The sequence below is a fragment of the Pimephales promelas genome, chromosome 13 (genome assembly GCF_988280905.1).
Source record: "Pimephales promelas chromosome 13, fPimPro1.hap1.1, whole genome shotgun sequence".
Taxonomy (NCBI): domain Eukaryota; kingdom Metazoa; phylum Chordata; class Actinopteri; order Cypriniformes; family Leuciscidae; genus Pimephales; species Pimephales promelas.
The window spans coordinates 16,258,551-16,283,309 of NC_142781.1; the positions used below are offsets into that span (position 1 = coordinate 16,258,551).

Here is a 24,759-nt window from a genome sequence, read left to right on the forward strand (position 1 = left end):
CAATTCAAAATATTTTTCATGATTATTAATGTATGTTAATAAAATGTTTCTTTAAATTGATTGACACGCCCAGTGATTGGTGATTTTCTAGTGCGCAACTGCGCATGACAAATTGTAATAAAATTACTTTTAACACCACCTACTATGTGGCCGTTTTACCCTAAACTGATCATATTCAGTAAAAAAAAAAAAAAAAAAAAAAAAAAAAGGATTTCTCTAAGTAAATAAAAGTAAATTAGGTAATCAACCCTCACTGGTCTCGGTCTCGACTTGGACTCGACCGTCTCTGGTCTCGGACTCAACTCGGACTCGACTCTCTATGGACTCGGTCTTGACTCGGACTCGACTCTCTCTGGTCTCGGTGTCGACTCGGACTCGAGTGAGGTGGTCTCGACTACAACACTGATTTTAAGTAACTATTAACAGAAATGCAATCGGTCTTTGCCAGACACGTGGGTTTGTTGTGTGTGAAGTCACCGCAGCGCCATTTTTGAGGTATCGCTACTGACTGTGGCCGTTTCTCAATACCAAGTACGCAGACTTCGGACTTGCGTCCTTGGTAGTTCAGACTTGCCAAGTTCGACTCCGGAGAACGAACTCCCGAGGATGCGAGGACGCAAGTCCGGTTCTTCTGCAAATGGAACAGAGCGTACTTGATCGCGTCACTCAGCACGCTCTACTCTATATTTTAGGCAACAATAAAACGAAATTTGCTACAACTCTGCATCTTTTCGTCAACAATAAAACAAAATATGTTATAAAACACCCCTCTGACTCTTTTCATTAACAAAAAACAACATAGCCTATTAGCCTAATGGCCATGTGGTTCAGGCAACACGATTCTCTTCACTGCATATATATTTATAACAAAATGAACATGATCTTTTTGTTTTCATTTAAAAAATATGAAACATTGATTTTTATTGACATTTATCAAACAGAGACAGGGTTGTCATTTTATTTTATTGTTCATATAGTGAAGATGATATAAAAAAAAAATGTTGTTGAAGTTAAATAGCCATGAAACCTCAAAAACTATTTTTTTTTTTTTTGCGCCATGGAACAAACTATATTTTAATGAGACCAAAGATAGACTTATACACAAGACGAATTATACTTCAAGGTTTATCCACTAGACTAGAGAGATCAGAGCCGGCGGCAAACGTCAGAAGCACTAGCCTGTTCCAGTCGGGGTTGATCCCGCTGAGTGTCCGTTGAAGACTTGGATGTCAGAACTCCGATTAACGTCAGATGCATTTTTCAGATAGGCGCTATCTTTATAAATAAACTACAGATTTGAGATTTAAACAACCACATTCTCGCCTGAAACACTCTTAAAATTACATTTCATGACTCAATAACAGTAGTATTTTGATATTTCGTGGACTTTCTCCTCTCCTATTGACGCTTGCTGGTTGGTGCGAGGTGCATTCTGGGTTACCTGGCTATCTCAAGTCCACAAGTCACCTCTCGATGCATCCTCGGTAAACAGCGTGGATCAAGAACACATCCGGGGATTTGAAGTGGACTTGGCTAGATGTGAACTTTGAATTGGAACAGTACTGCGGCAACGACTGATGACGTTTCACAAGTCCACAAGAACACAAGTACAGACAAGTACGCATATTGAGAAACGGCTTGTGTTAGCATTGAATAGATTACGAGATAACAAGTAAATAACTCTCAAAACTGCAGAAGCACAAGAAAACTGAGAAAATGCCGTACCGCACTAAACTCAATAAATGTGGCAGGGACTGTTTTTTTTTTTGTTTTTTTTAGAAATTGTCATCCATTCAGACATTTCTTTCCGGACATTTCACCAAGTTACTGTATCCTTCGGTAGGAATGTAAATAAATCCTGTGAAGTTAGTAACAGCAAAGATAGGTTTTCTGTATTCATGATGATGATAGTGTCATGTTAAGAATGGTTTATTTTGAAAAAAAGAATGAAAAAAACAATTCTCCAACAACAGAAAACCCCAGCATCGAAATGGCGGCTACGCCCATAATGCACTTCGTGTATCACGAGTGTGACGTCACCTGACAAAGACCGATATGACATTCATAACTATGTTTTCAGTGGTGTATAAAGAACTTACTTAATAAACTGTATTGTCTTTATTACCTTACAATGAGACATTTATCTACATAAGGCCGTGTGTCCACCAAAGGGTTTTTCCACGCGCCTGGCGTACGTTTTCAATTGTTTTCAATGGGAGCGGCACGTTTTTTAAACGGCATGAGCGTAACAAGGCACTGAGCGTTTTTTTTTTTCACGCTGAAGTGCCGAGCGCTTTGGTGGACACACGGCCTAACCGCGGGCACCCCCTTCTATGAAGGTTGACATATTGTGATGTCATGTTTCTACCTTAGATGACCGTGAACAAATGGCGCTACAGAGCACGTTTCGTCACTACCTTGAAAGAGAAGCAGCAGAAAGTTAGAAGCCATAGACATGGTGAGTAGTGACTTTTCCCTTGTCAGTGGTGTAAATATGTAGTTGGATTGTTTCATGTAACTTTATTCTCCCTCGCTGTGTTATGGGTTTGCTATGTGGGGATAAATGTGCTGGTTTTGTTCGAGAGACAGCTGATTATTACTCTTATCATTGACCATAAGTATAATACAGGTATCACCAACCCGTTGATCGCGGTTGACAAGTCGATCTTGAAAGCATTTTAAGTCGATCGCGAAGAGTTTTAAAAATCAGTAAAAAAAAGCCTATTGTATGTAGTAAATGGTATAGGGTTGTGAAGGCACACGCGCTGTTACAATATGCCACTTTTGCCGTGCGCACCTTTGGGCTCATACGGACGCGTCAAGTTTAAAGCTAGGGTATACGATTTCAAAGATTGTTCATTATTAATGTCCTCATTTAGATGCTGGTTATGGTTATATAGTACAATCCTAACAATATGTAGTTATAAAGAATGCATATATATCATTTATTGAAAAGAAGACTGTGTTTTACTTTAGGAAAAGGGGTTTTATTAAATTTTAAGATATTTTTTAAGTCACAGTGGTCTTGATCTTATTGCATGTTTAAACTTAAAAAATCAAAAAACTAAAATTAACAAACTGAAACAATTCAGGTGACTAAAATATGACTAAAACTAAAATGACATTTTGGTCACAAGACTATGACTAAAATTAAATCAAAATTTGCTGTCAAAATGAACACTGAGATGCACAGCATTTTTCCAAATGAAGCGCCGCCTTTCCTGGATGCTTTGCGGGCGCGTTAAAGTCACCCAATAAAACGGAGCGCGGCGCGACAGAAGAATCGCATGGACTAGTGGATCTGCATCCTGAGGGTGCCGCTGGCTCAAAACCACGCCCATAGCGGTAAACTTGAGGAACGCCCATCAAAGTACAAATATGGGGAGGTGTCGCAAAAGTGGATCTCTACTGTAAGGCTACATAGAAAGGTAAATTTGCGTCTGCTGCCATGTTGGATCCATAGGTATAAACTCTTTTTTTCTGTTTGGTATTGTAACTTGACTTCGACTTGACCCTTAGTAGGACTTGACTTGCTTGAAGTGAACCACTGACTTCAGTTGACTTGGTTGTGTGTACTGCGACTTAGACTTGCTTGAGACTTGATGGTAGGGACTTTGAAACTTACTTTTGACTTGAACACGTGTGACTTACTCCCATCACTGGGCTTATGGCAGTTGGTGAGTCATTTTTTACATTTTCATTTTAGGGTGAACTATCCCTTTAATTGCCTTTGAACACTCAGACATGCGCCTGAGTCAATGTGGCACTGAGATATGTTCTGTAACATACAGTAGCACAATAAATACAATATAACTAGATATTAAATACAGAGGATCTGTTGTGTGATCATTTTATTTAATCATAATTTGCTCTATGGTATACAATACTAGGTTTTGTGAACAGTGCTATACAAATAAACTTGACTAAAGAGACTGCAACATAATTCATGGTTTAAATCGAATTCAATAATTGCCAGACTCTAGATGATGCAATTGGTATGAGTGATATAAACAGAAAACAATTTGTAAGTCAACAATGTGTAAGTTTCTTTAAAATGGTTATCAAGGATAGGGGTTTTCAACCTGTGGCGGCCCTAGGGGGGCACCAACACTTGTTAAGGGGGGGACGAGAAACTGTGAATTCAGAGGCTTAAAGAAATACTTCAGAATTTAACATTAAGCTTTGTATTAGTAGAAAACCTGTTGTATTTTCGAATGACCATACTTTCCACCCTCATATCCCCCTGGGACGAGAGATTTATGTATTTTTTTTTGGAGGACAAAATCCTCCGATAACGCAAAAATCGTCATTTTGGATTTTTTGGCCAGAGGCTAAAGACTACAGCCAGTAGTAGGGTCTGAGACTACAGCCAGTAGTAGGGTCTGTCCCGCATTTTATCAACCCACCCATAGAGAGTGGGATCTCACTCACAGAATGTACACATAGTGTCAGCCATCTATTTTTTTGGAAGTTAAGCTAGCAGGCTCTTGTTCTGTGGAGAAAGCTGAGTAGTAGGAGAAAGCGGAGTAGTAGAGATTACCGCCCTTTTTTTTCCCGACATGTCCGGCCAACGATCTCCGGGATTCAGATTTTGCTCTCTGCAGTCGCTATTCATTGTTTACATGCACACCTTTTGTTTCAATCTAACTGAATTCAGCTTAATTTAGTGTTTATATGAACGCTAAGTGATCGGTTGATGTGCGTTTTAATATTGCTAAGAAAATTCCGGCTCCTCCGAGAGATACAAGACCAGTGCGTCTCACAGGTGTCGCTCATCGGTAATCACGCCACCAGTCTCGCGCCGTTCTCCCGTGGCCCTCACTCGTCCTGCTTGCCACAGTAAACATAATGAATGGCGACTGTAGAACGGAAAAACCGAACCCCGGACATTTTGCGCGATCTCGAAACACATTTTCGGGCAGACTCATCACGGAGAGTCACTAGTAGCCTTGACTTGTTTAACTACTGTGCTTTGTTACCGGTAGGCATGGCCTCCTAGGGCAGCGAAGCAAGTGCATTCTGGGAGTTGTTGTCTTTCATCCACATAAGCCAAAATACATTTTTGGGCTTTTCTCAGTCTAGAAAGCTCCAAATTCAAAAATAATTTCACATTTCTTCTAAATAAATAACCCATTTTAAATACATACCATAAAACTTAAAATAATAGCCTGGGCTTTTATTTTCCCAAATCGTCGAACTGCACCAGCTTGTTTTTGAGACAGGTGTCTATATGAGACAGGCCTTTATAATTTCGTGTTGAGGTAGTCCGAGTGTCTAATCTCTAAAAATCTCCAAATGCCCCACGTGAAACTGCCGTCTTCCGACTTTTTACTATTGTGTCAATTGATTTGGATTAATATGCGCGAAGGAGAGAGAGCAAGACAGTGCTTGTGTTGTTTGAAGTCGTGAGAGTGAGAGTACGCCTGCGCGGCTGGGGGTCTCTCTCTCTCTCTCTGTCTCTCTTTCGTCAAGCGTAGCTGTCATTCTATTCTACATCACTCACGATCAGAAGAGGCTTCGGCGTCCGTTTTTGGTGGACGATTTGATGGGTTTTATTAGATTAAATAGCCTACAACTCGAAACTAAAAAACAGACCCGGCCTCGATTTGAGATCGGCCTTTATTTAGCCAAACCTGCAGCCACACCAGGCTTGTAAAAGAGACAGGCGCCTATTTGGGACTCGGCTATTATTTGAAATTTTTTTTATTTGAAGTATTCATGTTTCTAGAGGTGAAGTATCTCTTTAAGTGCAACGTGAATGTAAGATAGCAAATATTTAGTCATCCAATAGAGAGTGCAATCTGATTAGTCCAGCATCTAATCAGGCAGGGCGACCTTTACATCTTAGTTGGCTACAGAGCAGAGGTGCAGAGTTGACTTGATCGAGTTCAAGCTAAATATAAAAAAAAAATTAAAATCAATAATGGATCGGTGGCTTAAACGTAATGATACCAGTGATAAAACGGGTGAAAAAAAGAAGAGTGTCTGACTGAACCCGTACAACTTCCGCAATTTGATGTCGAACCCTCCACGTCAATGGGGTTTTCCACGCAGAGAGGATTAATGGCAAATACCTAAGGCCTGGGTGCATCAAAACAATGAAAGTATGACGAACAGTACAGAAAATACGGATTCACGTGCATCACACTTATTACAAACCACGTCCACAGTGTTTTGTTTGTTCTGAGGTGCTTGCAAATGACAATTTGAAACCTGTGAAACTAATACGTCACTTACAAACCAAACACCCAACGTTAAAAGTGAAACTGGTTGACTTTTTTTCACCGTAAAGAATCAGGATTCAAAAATTTAAACCCGACCAGCCAAACCACTGTGGCAGTCAAAGCGCTTACAGCATTATATGAGGTGGCGAATGTAGTTGCCAAGGACAAAAAGCCTCACACAACTGCAGAGCAGCAATGGCCATTTGTAGAAATATGTTTGGAGATAAGTTTGCCAGTGACGTTAAACAAATTCCACTATCAGACAACACTACGAGCCGCCGTATTACTGAAATGGTAACTGACATCAAATGTCAACTAATTGAGAGAATATGGGACGGAATTATTTTTTCATTGCAATTAGACGAGTTGATAGACATCTCAAACTCCACGCGCACATATCCTAAAAGGTTGAAAACCCCTGATCTAGGATGCATAAGTGTTTTTGGACTTTAAATGTGTGGAATATTCTTTGTATTATATCCACAAATATGCACGCTAAAACGTCAGTAATCGAAATGGTAATCCAATAATTTAAATTTTTTTTTTAGTTTAATCCCTTGTAATATTTCTTAACCTGGCATTACAAAAGGTGTGAATCTTGGACCTGGAATGTAAAGTAGGTTAATGTCTCCGTTTAAGTTTATGTGGACCAATTTGGTGTGTGATGTCACTCGTGTGCTTTGACGACCACTGCTGTTGTGGTGTACGAGAAGGGGCTCAGAAGAAGAGCCAGAGTGTAATGCCGATGCCCCTCCGCATGAGCCTCAAACACCACCTGCAAAAACACACAAGAGCCACTGAGAAACACCTTCCAACACAAACAAACCTGAAAGACAAAAGGGTCTTTACACATGGGTGTACCGGTCACTTCACTCTTTATGTCAGTGTTTGTGTGCTCTGTATGTCTGTACATGCATGCATGCATGTGTTGTCCTTGAATGATCTGTCCTCTTATCTAAAACTGGTCCATACTGTGTGTCTATAGAAAACAAGATATAGGTTCCTAAATATTTACCTCCCCACAGTTAATATAGCTCTTGGTTCACATCCAAGACAATCATTCAGGGTATTCATTTAAACATATTTGCTGCAAGAGTGTATGCAAAAAAAAAAAAGCATAATAAAAACAATTATAGAGTAATCCCAAGTCGTCCTAATCTATCCTAATGATGCCTTGAAAGTTGAAACAACAATTACCTATCACTTAGCAACCAATAAACACTCATGAATATAGAAGTGTCATCACAGCCCTACATACATCAGTCATCTGGTGGAATGGTGTGCGACCCTCTTCCTTCCAGTAGGCTTTAGTGTCAAACTCCACCCGATACACACCAGGAATGAACTCCTTCTCGGTGATCAAGTTGTGCACCTCCCCAGTCATATCCACTTTCCTGTGTATGAGAAAGATGATTAATGATAATGACAGACAGCAACAGGCAAGAGGAATCATGTGGATGTGACTAAAATGAAAACGGGAGCAGAGTGAATAGAGCAGCCAAAACTTTTCTACGAAGACAAAATGCTCTAACTTTGCCATCACTGGAACACATTTTTTTAATTTGACATATTGTTGTTGTGTTTAATGTAGAAATTAGTTATTCTAAAAATGTACATGCATTTCTTTCATACTTTAGACTATATACAGTGAAATTCATTTCTAAATAATTTATATATATATATATATAAAATTCAGAACGTAAAAAAAGAAGCAGAAACGAACTATATACATATACTATATTGGATATTAACATCGCAGCAGCTTCAGGTTGGTACTCCAAGGCATTGTTGTCTATCTGTAATTCCGGGGTTCTTCCCACCGGAGCCTAGCTTTCGATTTCAAAATGCCGACTTAGACCAACTTAGACAAACTCCGCTCAATTTCAGTTCGCTTCTGTACTCAGTCTGAGATAGCGACCTATCTCTCAGTTTTCCTCCGGCCTGAAAACAGCCCGCCAATCAACGAACAGAGGGCAGGCTGAGAGCCGTGACGGAGACGTTAAGCGATTGTATTTTAGGTTAGGGAAATCACAAACGACTGCGGATATGGAGACAAGGGATGCAGTTCGCTCTGTTGTGGAGAATATTCCTGGCATTTGCAAATTGAAGCCCGAACAATAAAAGTGTTTGTTAAACATTTTCAATGTTTACGGGTAAATCTATATGGCTTACGGGTTACCAATGATTTTATACTTCAGACAAGTGCCCCCCGCAAGAAAGAAAACACTTCAATTATGCCATTCCAGACTCAGAGTTTGGTATTATAGATGAAATATTTTAAATGATTAATTTAATTAAATTATATTATATATAGTATAAAAAAATATTATTATATATTAGAATTAGGATAATATACAGCATGATAGTTGGTGTGATCTTACCCACTCGCTATCTTTTCCCATGTCCCACTTTGATCTTGACGATACACACCCAGAGCTATGTTTCCAGCGGGAATCCCTTTCACGGCATCTAGGATCTTTACCGTGAGGGGGCAGTGAGCATCCGAACCACCATGAAAACCCTGGAACACATTCAAAGCGGCTCTCTAACAATATGCAATCAAACATGCTTTAGCTTTTCTGTCTAAGTCCTTAGTCTTATTTGTGCTGGTTTTAGGCCTAAAAAAATTTTTTAAAACGTTTCTTTAATGATCTTGTCTTAAGATTAACCACTTGTTGTATTCATTTGTAAGTCTCTTTGGATAAAAGGCTCTGCTAAATGAATACATGTAAAATGTAATAGAAGTAGATGTATCAGCTCAGAGCCATTTGTTGGGTCAGTGACCACCTGGACGTACAGTTGTCTATATGTGTGTTTTCCAGGTATAGTGTACTGCAGTACTATGGCAGAATGCAGATAACCTTGCGACCTTTATGTTAGCCTGTCCAACAACAGAAAGTACCTTGTCTCACCCAGGAGGGGCCAATTTAGGAGACATTTTATCTTCCATGTACATTTCATAGATTTTGATGCAATGCCAAGTTAAATATAACTTTAAGGTGCTGTACATTTCAGTTATTTAAATTCACAGCCTCTTTTCAAAATTTCGCCTTCCAAAGACATCAGTAGACACACCCATGCAAAATAAGGCAGAAAGCCTCATTTTTGATTGGCTAGTCTTTCTTACTATCAACTGCTTAAACCAGCACATTTAGCTGAAACAGAGCCTATGGCTGCCACATTTTGACCTCTCATAGCAACTGTCAGATATGAGACATTTTACTAATAAATAAATACCATTTATGTAGACTATTAAAATGAGGGGTTCCAAAAGGGGGGTTTGACAGTGATACCTTAGAATAACCATTTTTTGGTTCCCAGAAAAAAACTTTCCAATAAACTTTTAAAAGTACAATTTTTCTTTTTGTATGAAGAACATCTTAATAATCTAAAGAACCCTTTTCCTCTTAAAGAAACGTTGGTAAATCAGGAAAATTCAATAGGTGTTAAAGTTCCTTTATTTTTTAACCCTTTAACTGACTTCTCAACCAAACGGTTGAGCACATTCTGAGTCACTATATTTTATTGAGAGGAGTACCTAACTTAACTCAAACTGATTGAGCCATCTCTATCATCTGGTTGAGGTGTATTATGCCAAAAAAAAAAAAATCCACTAGATTTCAAAGTGTCAATCAAAAGCACTTGTCACAACACTTCTTCTAACAGGGATGTCAGAAACAAATAAATCACCCCAGCCATGTGAACTGATTTTGGTGAAATCTTGCAAGCTAAGCATGCATATATATATATATATATATATAATTTTTTTATTATTTTTTTTTTACATATTACACTGTAAAAGCTTTAACTTTACAAAATGATGATACTTGGTGCTGTGAAAAAAAACTATTTTTAATAATTTTTCAAAAAAATGCTCAACCAATGAATTCCGGTACCATTTATTACCATTAAGTGACATCTCAACCATTTGGTAGAGGCTGATATTTAAAAAATTATGGGATGTGTTGAAAAAAAAAAATACACTGAGTGTGGTTACTAGCGTCATAAGAAGATAAGAAATGCAAACAAAAAATATTTCCAACACTTTTTTTCTTGGTGCGAAATTCAAATTAAGAGTTAGGGTTAGAACTCCATATAAGATATGATATATGTGACATACAACATATCTAAGACGGCATACAATTTCACTTTCTCTTAGCTCTGAACTGGTCAATTTAATGATACTAAAATGTTATTTGAGTGCTAAAAAAGGTGCCAGTTCCTGTGTTAGCTCTATTCCATAGGCATAAGCAATTGAACTTACCACTGGAGCACATCTACAGAAGGCAACCAGAAATGGGAGAAGCACACAAATCACTGCTTTAGCCATGTTGGAGCACCACTGTGAGATAACACCCAAAATAACCTTTATACAGTTGCTGACCCTGTCATCAGGTGACCCGAGGGGGTGTTTGAGGCACCCTGTTGACACAGTAAATAAACAGGGGAATGAGTAACTCCATACAATTTTGGTTAATCCAGTGGAAACAATCAAGGGCATGAGCCCATATCTATTAAACGTCACAGTTCATGGAATTTGCGCATTTCATGAATGCTGATTCCCAAAGTTCCTTCATTATATATGCGATCTGATCATTGTCTGTTTACTTTCTAAGGACCTTAGTTCAGACTCACTGGTGAAATATTTCTGAGCAGCACAAATTTGAGGGTCTGAGCTATTATTGATATTTCAAAGAAAAGTGTACAGATACCCCTTGAAAGGCGAGTGCACACTTGTTTTTCACATATTTTCATAAGATTAGCTGTTTTGCTCAAGGCATTGAATCGCATATAAGTGGAACACTGCAGAATTCCTTTGCTTGTGAGCAGATTCATAACAAATTCACAACTGGCCCGTAGTTGGGTGAGACAGAAGTCAATCTCATTGTTCTTTTAAACAAAACCAGGCACAGCAAGGAAAAGGAAAGGCTTGTTGGTCTCATGCACAGAAAGTGCAACTTTGATTGCACTGAAAAAATTTGGATATGGTAATATATTATTTTTGTCAGTGAGTTAGGCAGCTGCTTATACCAATACCAAACTTAAACATGTAAATTTATACTAAACACAACAAATACATCGACATTTTATCAAGTCGATAGAATATGCAGAGAGTTTAAAGCAGCATTATGTTACTTTTGAAATTTTGCTCTCGGGGTCTCCCTACAGTTGGGAAACAGTATTGTTTTCTACTACTGTCGTAAAATCTGTCATTGTTACACCAGGGAATACCCATACATGCGTGCATTTGTTGACAAGCGATACCCCCGAACTCTTCAGAAGGAAGGAGTTCTCGCATCTTGGGCAGACTGCCAGCGTTGTCTTCATCCCATGTACATTGGCATATATTTCAGCATGCCATATGAATATTAGTTTCTTGGGCTTTATTTATTTTTTTTCAAACGTCAAAAGATCATGTAGAATCCAGCGTCTTTATAGTAACGTTAGCCTATTGGCTGCTGTTTTACATAATGGATATGCTAATTCAATTCAATGTTTGTGTGGTAGATAATAGCCATGTCATCAATATTATAATATCAAGCTACCATAGATGAATCTGCAAATGGAAAAAAATGCATAATAGCCTGAGGCAAGACATGTTCAGTAGAAAAATAACAAACATGACTATCAGCCTGCAGACATAGGATAGTTATCCTGACTGATTATTTTGTCCGTCTAATCATGTATTATTTACTTGCTAGAATGTAGCAAACTTAGTATTTAGAATATGTACTTTCACGTCTCGAGCTGCCCGCCCCGGCTCTACGGGGATGCTTGATTGTGTTAAGCGCCCTCCAAAGAAAGCAATGCAGTCTACATTGGATGCAGCGAGGGGCGAAGCTACACAACACATTACCAACAATAAACTGATCGCGCGTGCGTTTAACATTTGTTTTTACTCGCTGCTTCAGCCATGACAACATACAGAGGTAAAACAAAACAAAAAAACGCTCGTTGGGCTCTCGCGCCGGAATTTGAGGAAGTGGGGGAAGTGACGTATGCCGTAAAGCAGTCAAATTTTGTAGTTCTTTTTGTGCTCGGGTTCCTACCCGTTCCCCAAAGTTACAGAGTGCCAAGCGATACAGACACTGTCAGGCTATTGCAGATCTGTCATTCAACCTATTGTAAGTTGATGTACCATCTCAAGTGTTTTGGAAAAAATATTATAAAGGTTGAAAAAAGCTACATAGTGCTGCTTCAATCTGTGAACAATATGTGTGCTACAAATGGATCAGACCACTGTTTAAAATGAATCCTTTCACTTGAATGAACTGAACTTTCTAACTCAACATGAGAGAGAGGAACATTATTTAATCAGTTCACTAGGACGAATAAGACTTTCCACAGCAACATGAGGACCAATAAGGCAATGCAATTTATTTTCCAGTGTTGTTTTTATTTTTTATTTCTATAGCTCTCAATACAATACATATTGTTTCAAAGCAGAACAAGATACATAGACTATTCATTTTAAAAGGTAAACTTTTTTTTTTTTCAATATATTTTTGGAAGTCATTTAAGTTAAAGTGTTTTTGTCAGGAATAAATGCCAACTTTGAAAGGACAGGATGCTTCTGGTCTGGCTAAATTTTTCTCAATACTTTCTAATATAAATGAGACCACATGAACATTATAGTTGCAACTGTCAGGCATGCTCTGATCATTGTGATTCACATGATCCAGTTTGAACTAGACAAAGCATGCTGGGTAGGCCTAGTCTTAAATCATAAGTGACAACGTCTAATGTTTGCTGAAAAGTGTCATTTTCATTCTTCAGCTCGTACCCTGTGTCATGAGGACTCGTGTTAAATGCTGCAGGTAAATGACTGCATTTGAAAACTGCTGGTTAGGCAGGTTTCATCAGGTAGTGTGGAAAGAGAAAAAAAATATTTGCTTTTGAAAAGCTCCTCGGGCGTAACGGGAATGCTGCAAGCTAACAACACATGACTCACAGCATTAACACTTGAAAAACAAGACTCAACGGAACTGGAGCATTAAATGACTTTTATTAAAGACTATTGTTGGAAACTCCAATAATAAAAGACAATCCATGCACTGGATAATCAACAGAATCACTACTATTATTAGTATAAAATTAAAGAGAAAACAGAGCAGTCACTGTGTACAAGCATACATTTTGGAAGTTGATAAAAAAGAGAAAGTTTAGTATTTTCCCGCTGTTAGTTACCCCCACCTTTAGTCTTACCAAAAATCTTTGGACCTTTGCTATTTTGTTTATAGTAAAAAAAAAATTATAGAGAACATTCAAAAGTTATGTTCCCATAATATTTGAAGAATAATCAAATTGAACATTTCCTTAATGTTTGCAAAACCAAGAATATTTGTTTGTTTGCTTGTTTGGTTTTTTTTTATTTAAATTTAAACATTCAGAGCACAGCAACTTCATGAGAACATATTTTTTGTCATCTGGGAAAGTCAAATTTTTAAACCCTCACATCATGGGTGAGCTTGTGTTAAAATTGTGTTGAGGATTTCTTACTTTTCCTATGTACTTATTGTACAGTTTCTTCTCTATCTGTAACACTTAGCTCACACACATAGTGTTCTTTACTGTTCACTGTCCCTCAAACGATTCCTCCATCAGCTGTCAGAACATCTGGCCACATGCACGTGTGTCAATGTGAATGCCGATGAACCTCAGGGCCAAATGTCCAGATGGTCTCTGCATAGACACACCCTTCTCTCGGACAGACTGAACAGTGCAAGAAATGATCTTTCAGTGAGTGAAAGTGAGTTACATTTTCTCTGAGTAAGAAGCAGCCTTTTCCTTCAGGAAAATCTATCTATCTATCGACCAATTTTTCTCGAATGGGGCTTAATTTTGGACTCTGTCATAGATGCTTGTCTTATTGGATGTCCCTTATATCTATTTAGATGACACAGGATCTTTTAGTTTGGCCTCCACTACTTTAATACCTAGCGGCTCAGCTGGTGTTTTCTTATTATGTTTTTTGGCCAGTGCTGGAACATCAGCAAGCAACAATGCTGCTCTTCCGGTTTCCCTTTGCTCTGCTTTCTCATGAAAATGGGTCTGCATTAGCAGTACACCTCCAGGCGCTCCGATGCTAGATGAGACAGGGCTAAATCCCAGCACTGCCTCATGTTCCTGTACATCCGTTACAGGCGCTCCATTTATCACGTACATAGCCTGCTGTCCTCGGCACAGAGTCGCCTGTGAATCGTTTCTGCCTTGGGGCATCAAACCTTCCATCCCAGGGTTGCCATCGATTACGTACAAACTCTGAGTGGGACTCTCAACAAAAACTGTGTTTGGCATTTGCTGCTCCACCAGGTAGAATACAGGCTGTTGCACGAATAGTGTCTGGCTTGCTTTGGCACTTGGAAGCGTGGCTGATTTATTAACCGTCTCAAATTTGGTAACGGAGCTTTGTTGTACCTGTTGTGGAGGTTGAGTCTTTTTGGTAACCTGGATGGTGCTAGTGCTGACAGAGCTCTCGCTTTTGTAGCTGGTTTCATCCAATTTGACTACTTGCTCAGTATTCGGAGGGGATAGGCAAGGCTTTGGAGGATGGCATATCTCCGCTAATGTAAGGAACTTTGACCCCAGATTGTTAAGGAACTCCAGGTCATCGTCAGACTCAAGGAGGCTGCAACATCCAACAGAGCTAGCAGGGGTGCCTTGACCCTCGTACTCGTACTCCAGAAGACCGTCTGTCAGGGGAGCGTTTGCAGCTGCACAGCTTGCTTTCTGCAGTAAAGAAAAGAAAATTCTGGCATCATTTATTTACCTATATGTCATTCCAAACCTGTAGAACTTTTTTTTTTTTATTGAACACAAAAAGTTAATGTTTGAAGAATATCTTGGCCACTTTTTTCAATATAATTTAAATAAATGAGGCTTGTGGTGTTAAACTGCAAATGATTGCAAAAGCACTATAAATGTTGCTTAAAAATGGTCAAAATAACTTATATTCCAAGTCAAAGTCACGTGACAGATTTGTGTGATGAATATAGATAACCTTCCAAGCCAAATGCTGCCATGAAATCACTGATTCAGTGAGTTGACTTAAAATCAACTAAGAATTAGAGCCAATCTCATTTCTCTGTCTTATCCCTTCCCCTAGCCCTTTGTCTGCGTCTTCCCCTTGCCCCTCGATACCGAGTGAAAAGGGGTAGGGGTGAAATGAGATGCCACTCGATTACCGTTTGCGTCATCTTCCCTTGCCACGAAAGAGGGGACAAGCTTTGACATACAGGTAAACAAACGAAGATGCCGTCGTCTCATATTGTGTTATTAATTGTCTGGGCTCTCTCTTTGCACACTTGGGTGGCATCCGAAGAAAATAGTTTCTCAGACGCATACAACTGCTGTTTCATTGTATTTAACGGCGACGCAAAGTTAATAAAATAATATGAAGTGTCATATCAAGGATTATCAGATAGCTCAACTCGACAAATAGCGCATAGCTGCTAGCGGTTTACTACTGTTTCGAAACAAAAATATTACAATTAAAACCGCTTGAACAACATTTTATTCAGAATTTTATTAAAAGTATCAGAAAACTCGAGTTTCGTAATACTTACATTTGTGCGACTGCTTAACAGTTTGACATTCAGCCATAATAAAAAGCTTGATGCGGGCACTTTTGACCCCATTTACACCTGGTATTAAAATGCGATCTGTATCCAGATAAGTTATCCGGATAATAAGTACCGAATCCATTTACACCTGGCCACATAAATGTGTTTTTGCAAAACGGATATGAATCCGATCTTAAACTCCCGCGTATGCAGATTTAATGGATTGCACGCCACCAAAAGCAACAGATTTGAGCTGCGTTTCGTTGATCATCAGCTAATTTCCAAATCAAAGACATCAATAAGAGAGGGGCAACAGCGCTGGTAAGATAATTTCGTTTATTTACTTGAAGATGATTGTGTGTTAAGCGTCTGTGACTTACTTTCACTTTTATTTGCGATGTTTGCACGTTGGCTCGATGAATAGACGCTCAGCTGCTCATCTGCGGTGATGGGTGATGTGTGTCGCAGTAGCGCCGTCATATCTGACTATTACATGACATATTGCCTATATAACAAGCTCACTCGTTTATTTTTTGCCTTTTTGGGAGGAGTAAAATATACATATGTGGTTTCAACAACCAGATTGCGTTTACACCTAGTAAAGATCCGGACACAATGCGAGCCAGACTACCTCCAGATGTGGTCAGACAGATCCGATCGCGATCCGATCACAACGCATTTACACCTTGCATTAACATGCGTTTTTTATTATCCGGATAACTTATCTGGATACAGATCGCATTTTAATACCAGGTGTAAATGGGGTCTTTGTTACCCCTCTGTTTCAAGTGTGGTCCTCAGTAAACTTCATTTCAAGGGCTATGTAGCCCTACGCCTTGGCCCTAGCCCTTAATCAAAATGAGAATTGGGACACCACTTCCCCTCACATGAACGCGCAAAACCGAGGGGAAGGGGTAAGAGTAAGGGGTAAGATGGAGAAATGAGACGCAGCCTTAATCATTTTCTGACTTGCTTGGTCAATTGGATCAACTGATTAATTGAAAGGGTTTTACTCAAAAGTATGATTCGGTCATGCATTTATGTTGAAAGAATTTGTCAAGCTATTCTTTAATAAAATCACTTATTTTCCCCAGAATAGTCATACAAACAATATGCAGCAAAAACATGATCACAATTGTTATTACATTCATTTAAATTTGAATATGATGCTAGAAACAGATATAACCTCATACCTGAGAGTAGTATTCATTCAGGAACTCATCTCCCACTGCCATATCCTGATAAATGTCCTGTTTTTCATGTACGAATGATGCAGAATAGAGAACACTGTTGCGCTGTTTGGCCTTTGAAAGGGTGTTTTGCCGGTACCCAAACCTGCTGTCAGCTTCTGTAAACCTATCGTTTATTTCATGGTTGAACATTCTGCTGGCATTACCAACACCAGCTTGAAAGGCCATTGTGGATACTGTGTTGGAAACCTTGACATCCTGGATCAGTTGTTTTTCGTCTATTGTAGCAACAGGGCTGTTGAGAAGAGGAACCTCCTATATACAAAATCATGTCCACATGTTGTAAAGTTTGTTTTATGACATAAACTCAAGTTCTAATTTTACATTTGCATCGAGTTAATTTCTTTTTCTTACCTTGTCCTCCCCTATGCCTTCAGTGTGATATGAAATAAGATATTCTTTAGCGTCAAAGGGCAAATCTGTGAACTTGCTCACGGACCCACACTGACAGAAGATCAGTAAGAAAGGTACCACTGAAAATGCAAGCAACACAAAGTTTGTATTATAATCTCTATAAGCACGACAAGCTGTACAAATGTGTTGCGCACACTCCACGAATAACTCACACAGGAGCAAAGCTGCGCCGCTGAGGAACAAGCCAATGGCTGGTGCTCCTATTTTTAACGGGAAACCACGTTGTGCGGCTAGCCTCGGCCCACATGAGCCCTTTTTATCACAGGTGCACACTTCTACCTCAAACTTTTGGTTGTCTGGACAGGACAGACCCTGAGCATCAGAGATCTTCACTGTCAGCTCATAGATGCCTTTCCACAAAGCCTCCTGTGCTTGAAAGCTCATAGTTGTTCCTACAAATAAGAGAGAATTACACTCTGGTAACTCATATAAACTGCATTCGAGTGTGTCTAGTCTAGCATATTTTAAGCAACTTTTGTCTTTACCGTTTATAGGCACCATCTCCCATTTTCCCATGCTCTCCTCTTCTATCAGAACAAACTGGTAAGGTGCACCGTTTGGATCAGCGTCCTCATCGAAAGCCGTGACATTTATCACTTTATTATTTTCGCAAGTTTGATGATGGGTGCTGGTCAGTGTGGGGCAGTGGTCATTTGAGTCCTCCACTTTTAATGCTATTGTCCCAGTAGCTGTCTTAGATGGCACGTCTAAAAATGTTGTAAGAAAAATACCCATTTAACAGCCTTCTGTGTATTACAAAACCCCCCATTCTGGACTTGCAGTCCGAACACTTTCTGACATTCTTTCGAAAGTAGTTTAACAGGTTCTGTGCTTTTTTTGAACATGAATACTTGGCTTTCTGGCAAGGTTGGAGGTCAAAATCAATTCAGCTTTTTCGACCTCAGTAGCCGGCAACTCTTTGAAAAAATTACCTACGAAAATAACCTATGAAAAAAAGATGCTTGCCTTGAGTCATGCAGATAATCTTTGCCAAGTAGGTTCCATTTACCAAAAACTTTGATTCTCGATCAGGAACCTTCGTCAGTTTAATCTCGGCAGTTTCCTCATCAATGGTTAACCAGTTATCGGGATCATGACCTTTAGCATACCTGGGTATCAAAACAATGAGATGAACATAGTGGATCAAAGATCATTAGGCCCCCATATAAACGGACAACGATACTGCATTTGATAATGTGCATCAATAATAATAATGATATAAATCGATATTCTATATCATTATTTTAAAATCTAATCAATGACTATAATGTAATATTAAAAAGTTAATGGAAGCAATAATATAATTAATATTAATAAAACAAGCTGTGCACTTTATAATACAAGTCATTACTTTGTGAACTTGCTATCAGAGCTCACCTCACATTTTCAGCTGGTTCTCCAGTATCACCATCCAAAGCAGCGAAGGTGCCCAGCACTATTGGGAAATCTTCATTATCTGTATCTTCTGACACTGGAAAGTCTTTTAAAGAAGGTGAGAAGATAGGGCCATCGGGTAGGTTGTTTACACTGATCTTAACTGGGTAACCTTTCCCAGCTGGTTTTTTAACAGGCTCAGATCCAGGTTTGCCTGAAGGTTTAGTGCCAGGTTTTGTTCCTGGTTTAGACCCAGGTTTGACACCAGGTGAGGGGCCAGGTTTGGCTCCAGGCTTACCATCAGGTTTAAGTCCAGTATTACCACCTGCATCCACTCCAGCACCCAGACCCAATCCAGCATCCAGTCCAGCACCCAAATCCAGTCCTGCATCCAGTCCTGCATCCAGTCCTGCATCCAGTCCAGCATCCAGTCCAGCATCCAGTCCAGCATCCACTCCCACATCTAACCCTACTCCTAACCCCACTCCCAATCCTGTTCCCATCCCGGCCCCTGCTCCCATGCCCGCTCCAGGCCCTACTCCATCCCTGTCCAGATTAACGTCCAGCTCTAAAGCACTTCCATTTATAAAAGGAGCAACATTTGATATAACCAAGCTGAGGTCCAATGCTTTGATCTTTTCAAAATCAACAGGCTTCAGACATGGAAAAGAGAAAAAAAGAGATATGAATAATATATGTGGAAAAACATACAGGAAACATAATCTTTTTAAAATCTAAAATGCATGTGCCAAGTTCTCAAAAAACTGAAAAATACACAAATCTGAAGAAAAGGTTCAATTTAATGACTCTGAAAATGACGTGTTATAATAACCATCAAGAAAATGTAATGACATATTTTCCTCAGAAATGTGAGGGTAACTTATATAGACTTAGATTATATATATAAACTTAGACACGAACACGATTTTTTTCTTCTTCTTCATTATGATATCAGGACAGTTTTACCACCCTGACACTTTTTAACATAATAATAAAAAAAAAAAATTAAAAACATTCTTATTTGAAGAGGTGTCTTGATGTAATGTGTGGATTGCATTTGTAATGTATTTCTGATTGAATTAAGAGCTAACACACACAAAAAAAAACAACACATGTCAAGTCATTGACCCCTCAACAAATATAATATGAAAAGTAAAGAAAAATTATTTACCTTGACAAGTTTTAGAATTCCCTCATTCGTTTTAGGGTCTGTCTCAATAGTGAAGAGATCGTCTTCATTTCCTTTATTAATATCAAACACTGCCAGCCAGTTATCAGTGAATTTCAGATCCTTGTCCAGGGCTTTAATTCTCATGACAACCACATCCGTCACACCTTCATCAACACTGCCTGAATACTAACAGAGGAAAGACACTGACTGATACTATAAAAAAACAAAAAACAAAAACAAAAAACATTTAGGTGCAATTGCTTGCATGCAAGCATGTTTTAAGATCTTACATGTTCTTTCTCAAGAGTGGGAACATTGTCGTTTATGTCCAAAATATGAATTTGCACAGTGCCTGTTCCTGTGTTGCCAGATGGAGCTCCATTCATATCAACTCCCTGAACTATTAAAGTATATGTGTCGTGTCTCTGTAAAAGAAAATTAGCCAAAAACCTGAATTTAAATGACCGTGCAGTTTCAATCTTATGCAGTGTCAGTTTTCATATCAGTTACCTCTCGATCCAGGGTTTTCTCCTTCACATAGACTTTCCCGGTCGCTTTATCAATGGAGAACATATATTTGGATTCTGCTGGTGTTTGTTTTATTATACTGTATGCTATCTTGGAATTGATAGTGCCTGGCTCGTCCGCATCAGTCGCTGTTATCTGCGTAACAGGCGTTCCTGTATTGTCATAAGAAAGTTGACCAAAATAGTGACATTCATGTGAAGTATTTAGGGGAGTCTATATAACTATGCTGTGTGTTGTTAAGAAGGTTGGAAAACAGCTACAGTTGATTGGGAAAAGAGAAAGAATAATGTGGGAACAAAAATAACACAACTCACCAATCTTGCTACTTTCTTTCACAGATCCCTTTTGTAATTTGAATATGGGTGAGTTATCATTCTGATCCTCAACTTTAATCTTCAGCTCAATGTTTTCTTCAGCTATTGATCCGTTACGAAATCGTGCTATGCCAGTCAGCTATAGAGAAAAATAAGAAAAGATGTTTGTTTTTTTTAAAGGGATAGTTCACCCAAAAATGAAAATTCTTTCATCACCCTCAAGTTGACTAGTCAATGGGGATTGAGATCTGTTTGATTAAAACATTCTTCCAAATATCTTCCTCTGTGTTCAGCAGAACAAATAAACACATAGAGGTTTGGAACAACTTGAGGGTGAATAAACGATGATAGAATTTTTATTTTTGGGTGAACTATCCCTTTAAGGACTTGTATTGCAGTCATTATGTCAATCATTATTTAATGACATGAATTACCCAAAACCTGGGGAAAAACTCACGTTGTATAAGGATGTTTTCTCTCTATCCAGCAGACCAGTGACTGTAACAAAGCCATTCTCTGGATTGATTACAAACAGATTATATGGTGGCTTGTCAGCACCATGACCTGTTAGTCCATATTCAACCATCTGCCAGTTAATATCTTTATCAGACCGGATCTAAAAAAAAAGATCAAGATTGTGAAAATTGAGTATTAAAATGTGTGATTGAAAGAAAAAAAAATGTTAAAAGCAAAATGCCTTGCGCGACTTCGACCAACAACATCAACAATAATGAAGTTCCGTAAAACCGGGGGTGTATGTTCTGGCGACACCCCTGTATGCAAATATATAAATAATAACTAAAATACATAATTTAAAAATGCTTTCAGCTTTTGTTTTGCCTGGACTCAGGAGAATATATTGAGTGGGATATGTAGGGCAGTTTGAAAGCTTTAAGAACCAGTAGATCCAGATCTCAAGGTTTTCAGCACAAACAAGACAAGACTGGTATTAGCACCACTCAGTGCAAGCATATGTAAAATATGTCTTTGAGTTATGTACAGAAAAAAGAAAAAAGAACATGAAAAATGCTTACTTTTGCCACATACTCCACTTTTGTGTAGTCAACATTCTCATACAGTCTTGTTGGTGGAAGAATCCACTCTCGTTTCCTTCGATTAGATCTTCTGTTGGCTCTTGATTCCTAAAATATTAGAATTTTTTTTTTTAAATGTACGACATTAAAGGAGTAGTTCACTTTGAAAAAAAAAAAAAAAAACTTTTGCTGATAATTTACCCCCATGTCATCCAAGATGTCCACGTTTTTTCCTTCATCAGTTGAAAAGAAGTGAAGGTTTTTGATGAAAACATTCCAGGATTTTTCTCCATATAATGGACTTCATTGGGAACCAAATGGTTCAAGGTCCAAATGAGAGTTTCAGTGCAGCTTCAAAGGGCTTTAAACGACACCAGACGATGAATGAGGGTCTTATCTAGGACCCTTCGAGTCATGACTCGAAAAAAGATTTGTTCATTTTGATGAACGAGTTCGAACAGGAGAGTCACGAACGCTCATCACAGAACAGAGCAAGGTGAGCATTTGTGCTTATAAAACGTAAACTTTTTTTTTATTTTTTAAATGACCAATCGTTTAGCTTGATAAGAGCCTTATTCATCGTCTGGTGTCATTTAAAGCCCTTTGAAGCTGCACTGAAACTCTAATTTGGACCTTGAACCATTTGGTTCCCATTGAAGTCCATTATATGGAAAAAAATCCTGGAATGTTTTCATCGAAAACCTTAATTTCTTTTCGACTGAAGAAGGAAAGAAATGGACATCTTGGAGAACATGGGGGTGAGTAAATTATCAGCAATTTTTTTTTTTTTTTTTTAAAGTGAACTACTCCTTTAAGTACACATCCAATGCACTGGCATTACATTGTTTACTATACATTCTGTATTATTTATTTTTACATAAATAAAAAAAAATGTATTATTTTTATCTGCACTAGACTAAAATTGTCTGGTCATTAAATATAAAGAATATCTACCTCTAATCCCACTATTCAAGTGAAGATCTTTCTTTATACGTTTTAGTGACAATTTCATCTGAAGTCATGCCGATTTGATCTACTATTTTAATGTTTATGGTTGGCAACTAATGTTAATAAAAACAGATCCAAATGCTATTTTTAAGTGTGTGAACAATCTATTATGGACTATAATGATGTATTGATGCATTCCATGAAAGCATTTATCTTTCCATAAATGTAAATGCTTTTGTGAATTAGTTACTGGCCATGGCAGCACATATATATCAAATAAACTAAAATACATTATACACACATACATATAGGCTATGTATATATTACATACACGCATACACGGTGTACTGTAAACCTGTCCTCTTTACAGTAAACTGAACTAGTACACGTACTTCCTGAGGTGACAGCAATACCTCTCTCTTTCTATTGTAAGAATCTGCTGCTGTAGCAAAGAGTACACGTTTAAACTTGAGTCTATGCTCTCCAAAGGCATTTTTTTTTTACATTAACTGTGATATAAGTGGCAGTTACCTCATCCTGACAACAGATAAGTTGACAATTAGGCCACAGCTATTATTGACTATGATTTTTTTTTTTTCATTTTACCATGATGATGCTACTTTATGGATTATATCAATATATTACTTTGACTTGTTTTTTAAGGACTAATCAGGCAAAATCTATCCATTTAACAAGGTATAATCTCATACAGAAGTTTTGAAAAAAAAAAATATTGTTTTGTTTTGTGTGAAGAAAAACTGTTTTAAAATGATCAAGAGCAGCAAGTGTTTGTTGTTTACAGATAATGTACTTGTATTGTTAACATACTATACACACATGTAAACAACAAAAGTACATTATCTGTAATAATTAATTTTGTTTAATGAGTAAAAATTTAGTGTGTTCAATGTATTTGATGCCAAACCACCTTGTTGGTTCAGTGTCACTCACCACAATCCTGCATAGCAGCAGGACCAAACATATTCGTCCAAGCCAAATGGGAGACATGACAGCTGTTGATCAGATGTTAGCGGTCAGCCCTTTCTTCTCATATCTTCTCCAGTCCTTCTTCTCTTTCAGTCCTGCGCTGTTTCTATGCTTGTGTAGATGATTTGAGGAGAGGGTTGGAGGGGGGGTTTACTGATCACTTTTTGGGTGGGGCATCTGAAACAGAACTTTCTCTTGTGCACACCCAAATGTGAGAGTTTTCTGATGTGGAGGAGCCCTCTCTCCTCCACCTTTCATTTTTATTCACATTGTGTATGAAAGAAGCGAATACAACAGATTTAAGCTGTAAAAAGATACAGTAACAATGAGAGACAGCTGAATATGAGGTTGTAAAACATGAAATGGTCTCCCAAAAAAGGAATTTCGTGGCATAGCAAGATATCAAACCAAATGTTTCTAACTTGTTTTTAGTCAGTTTTGTAAGACTTTTAAGCAAGGTGATTTCTTTTAAGGCTGGATGAAGTCTTTTCTCCTCAAGTTTACATAGCAGAATAACCACAAGTGTAGTTCTTCACATTAACTACAAATGTAAAAAAAAAAAAAAAAATCACCAAGTGTCACAATACTTTAGGATTGAGCATTGTTTTATCATTTGAAATCTGACAGACCACTTTTTTTTTGTGAAATATTTTGCTTGAAAATTACATTTGCTTGAAATTTTGCTTGAAGTATTTGAGAGTGTAAGAGTGAACCCATCTAATCTTTCAATTAACTGCCGGAGCATATACGCAGCTGTTCACCTTTTGCCATCCTTCCACCTCCCCAACTCCACCAACATAATTAAGGCATCTTGCTCATCACCCAAGCACTAGTAGTTCCACTGGGGGGTATATCTAAGCTAGAGTTGAAGCTGCTTCCTCGAGCCCCTCCACTGCGGACAACAAGCCAAATACACTCAACCTTATTATCTTAAAGATTATATGGGCAAAGG

At 38.3% G+C, this 24,759-nt stretch overlaps 2 protein-coding genes across 2 annotated transcripts; both read right to left on the reverse strand.

Moving 5' to 3' along the window:
• Positions 1 to 3,834: 3,834 nt before the first annotated feature.
• ttr (transthyretin (prealbumin, amyloidosis type I)) lies at positions 3,835 to 10,597 on the reverse strand. Its single transcript, XM_039693430.2, has 4 exons — positions 10,489 to 10,597; positions 8,606 to 8,745; positions 7,483 to 7,618; positions 3,835 to 6,999 (listed from the first exon to the last, which is right to left on the reverse strand). The coding sequence occupies exons 1-4, from the start codon at positions 10,552 to 10,554 to the stop codon at positions 6,892 to 6,894; spliced, it is 450 nt and encodes a 149-aa protein (XP_039549364.2). The 5' UTR covers positions 10,555 to 10,597; the 3' UTR covers positions 3,835 to 6,891.
• Positions 10,598 to 12,689: 2,092 nt separating this feature from the next.
• On the reverse strand, positions 12,690 to 23,906 carry LOC148976837 (desmoglein-2.1). The gene is made up of 14 exons (XM_089118533.1): positions 23,772 to 23,906; positions 21,873 to 21,980; positions 21,296 to 21,454; positions 20,839 to 20,977; positions 20,507 to 20,676; positions 20,287 to 20,421; positions 19,997 to 20,182; positions 18,829 to 19,478; positions 18,418 to 18,560; positions 17,937 to 18,158; positions 17,604 to 17,843; positions 17,392 to 17,510; positions 16,981 to 17,292; positions 12,690 to 14,954 (listed from the first exon to the last, which is right to left on the reverse strand). The coding sequence occupies exons 1-14, from the start codon at positions 23,826 to 23,828 to the stop codon at positions 14,112 to 14,114; spliced, it is 3,483 nt and encodes a 1,160-aa protein (XP_088974659.1). The 5' UTR covers positions 23,829 to 23,906; the 3' UTR covers positions 12,690 to 14,111.
• Between the last annotated feature and the right edge of the window lie 853 nt (positions 23,907 to 24,759).

Bases quoted from the DNA above. Each gene is read 5' to 3' on its own strand.
- ttr (XM_039693430.2), bottom strand. From the start codon at position 10,554: ATGGCTAAAGCAGTGATTTGTGTGCTTCTCCCATTTCTGGTTGCCTTC. The intron at 8,746-10,488 runs GTAAGTTCAATT...AATGTGTTCCAG, and splicing joins TCTGTAGATGTGCTCCAGTG to GGTTTTCATGGTGGTTCGGA. The intron at 7,619-8,605 runs GTAAGATCACAC...TCTCATACACAG, and splicing joins TGGGAAAAGATAGCGAGTGG to GAAAGTGGATATGACTGGGG.
- LOC148976837 (XM_089118533.1), bottom strand. From the start codon at position 23,828: ATGTCTCCCATTTGGCTTGGACGAATATGTTTGGTCCTGCTGCTATGC. The intron at 18,561-18,828 runs GTGAGCTCTGAT...TTTGATACCCAG, and splicing joins GAACCAGCTGAAAATGTGAG to GTATGCTAAAGGTCATGATC. The intron at 17,511-17,603 runs GTGAGTTATTCG...TTGCATTTTCAG, and splicing joins CGGCGCAGCTTTGCTCCTGT to TGGTACCTTTCTTACTGATC.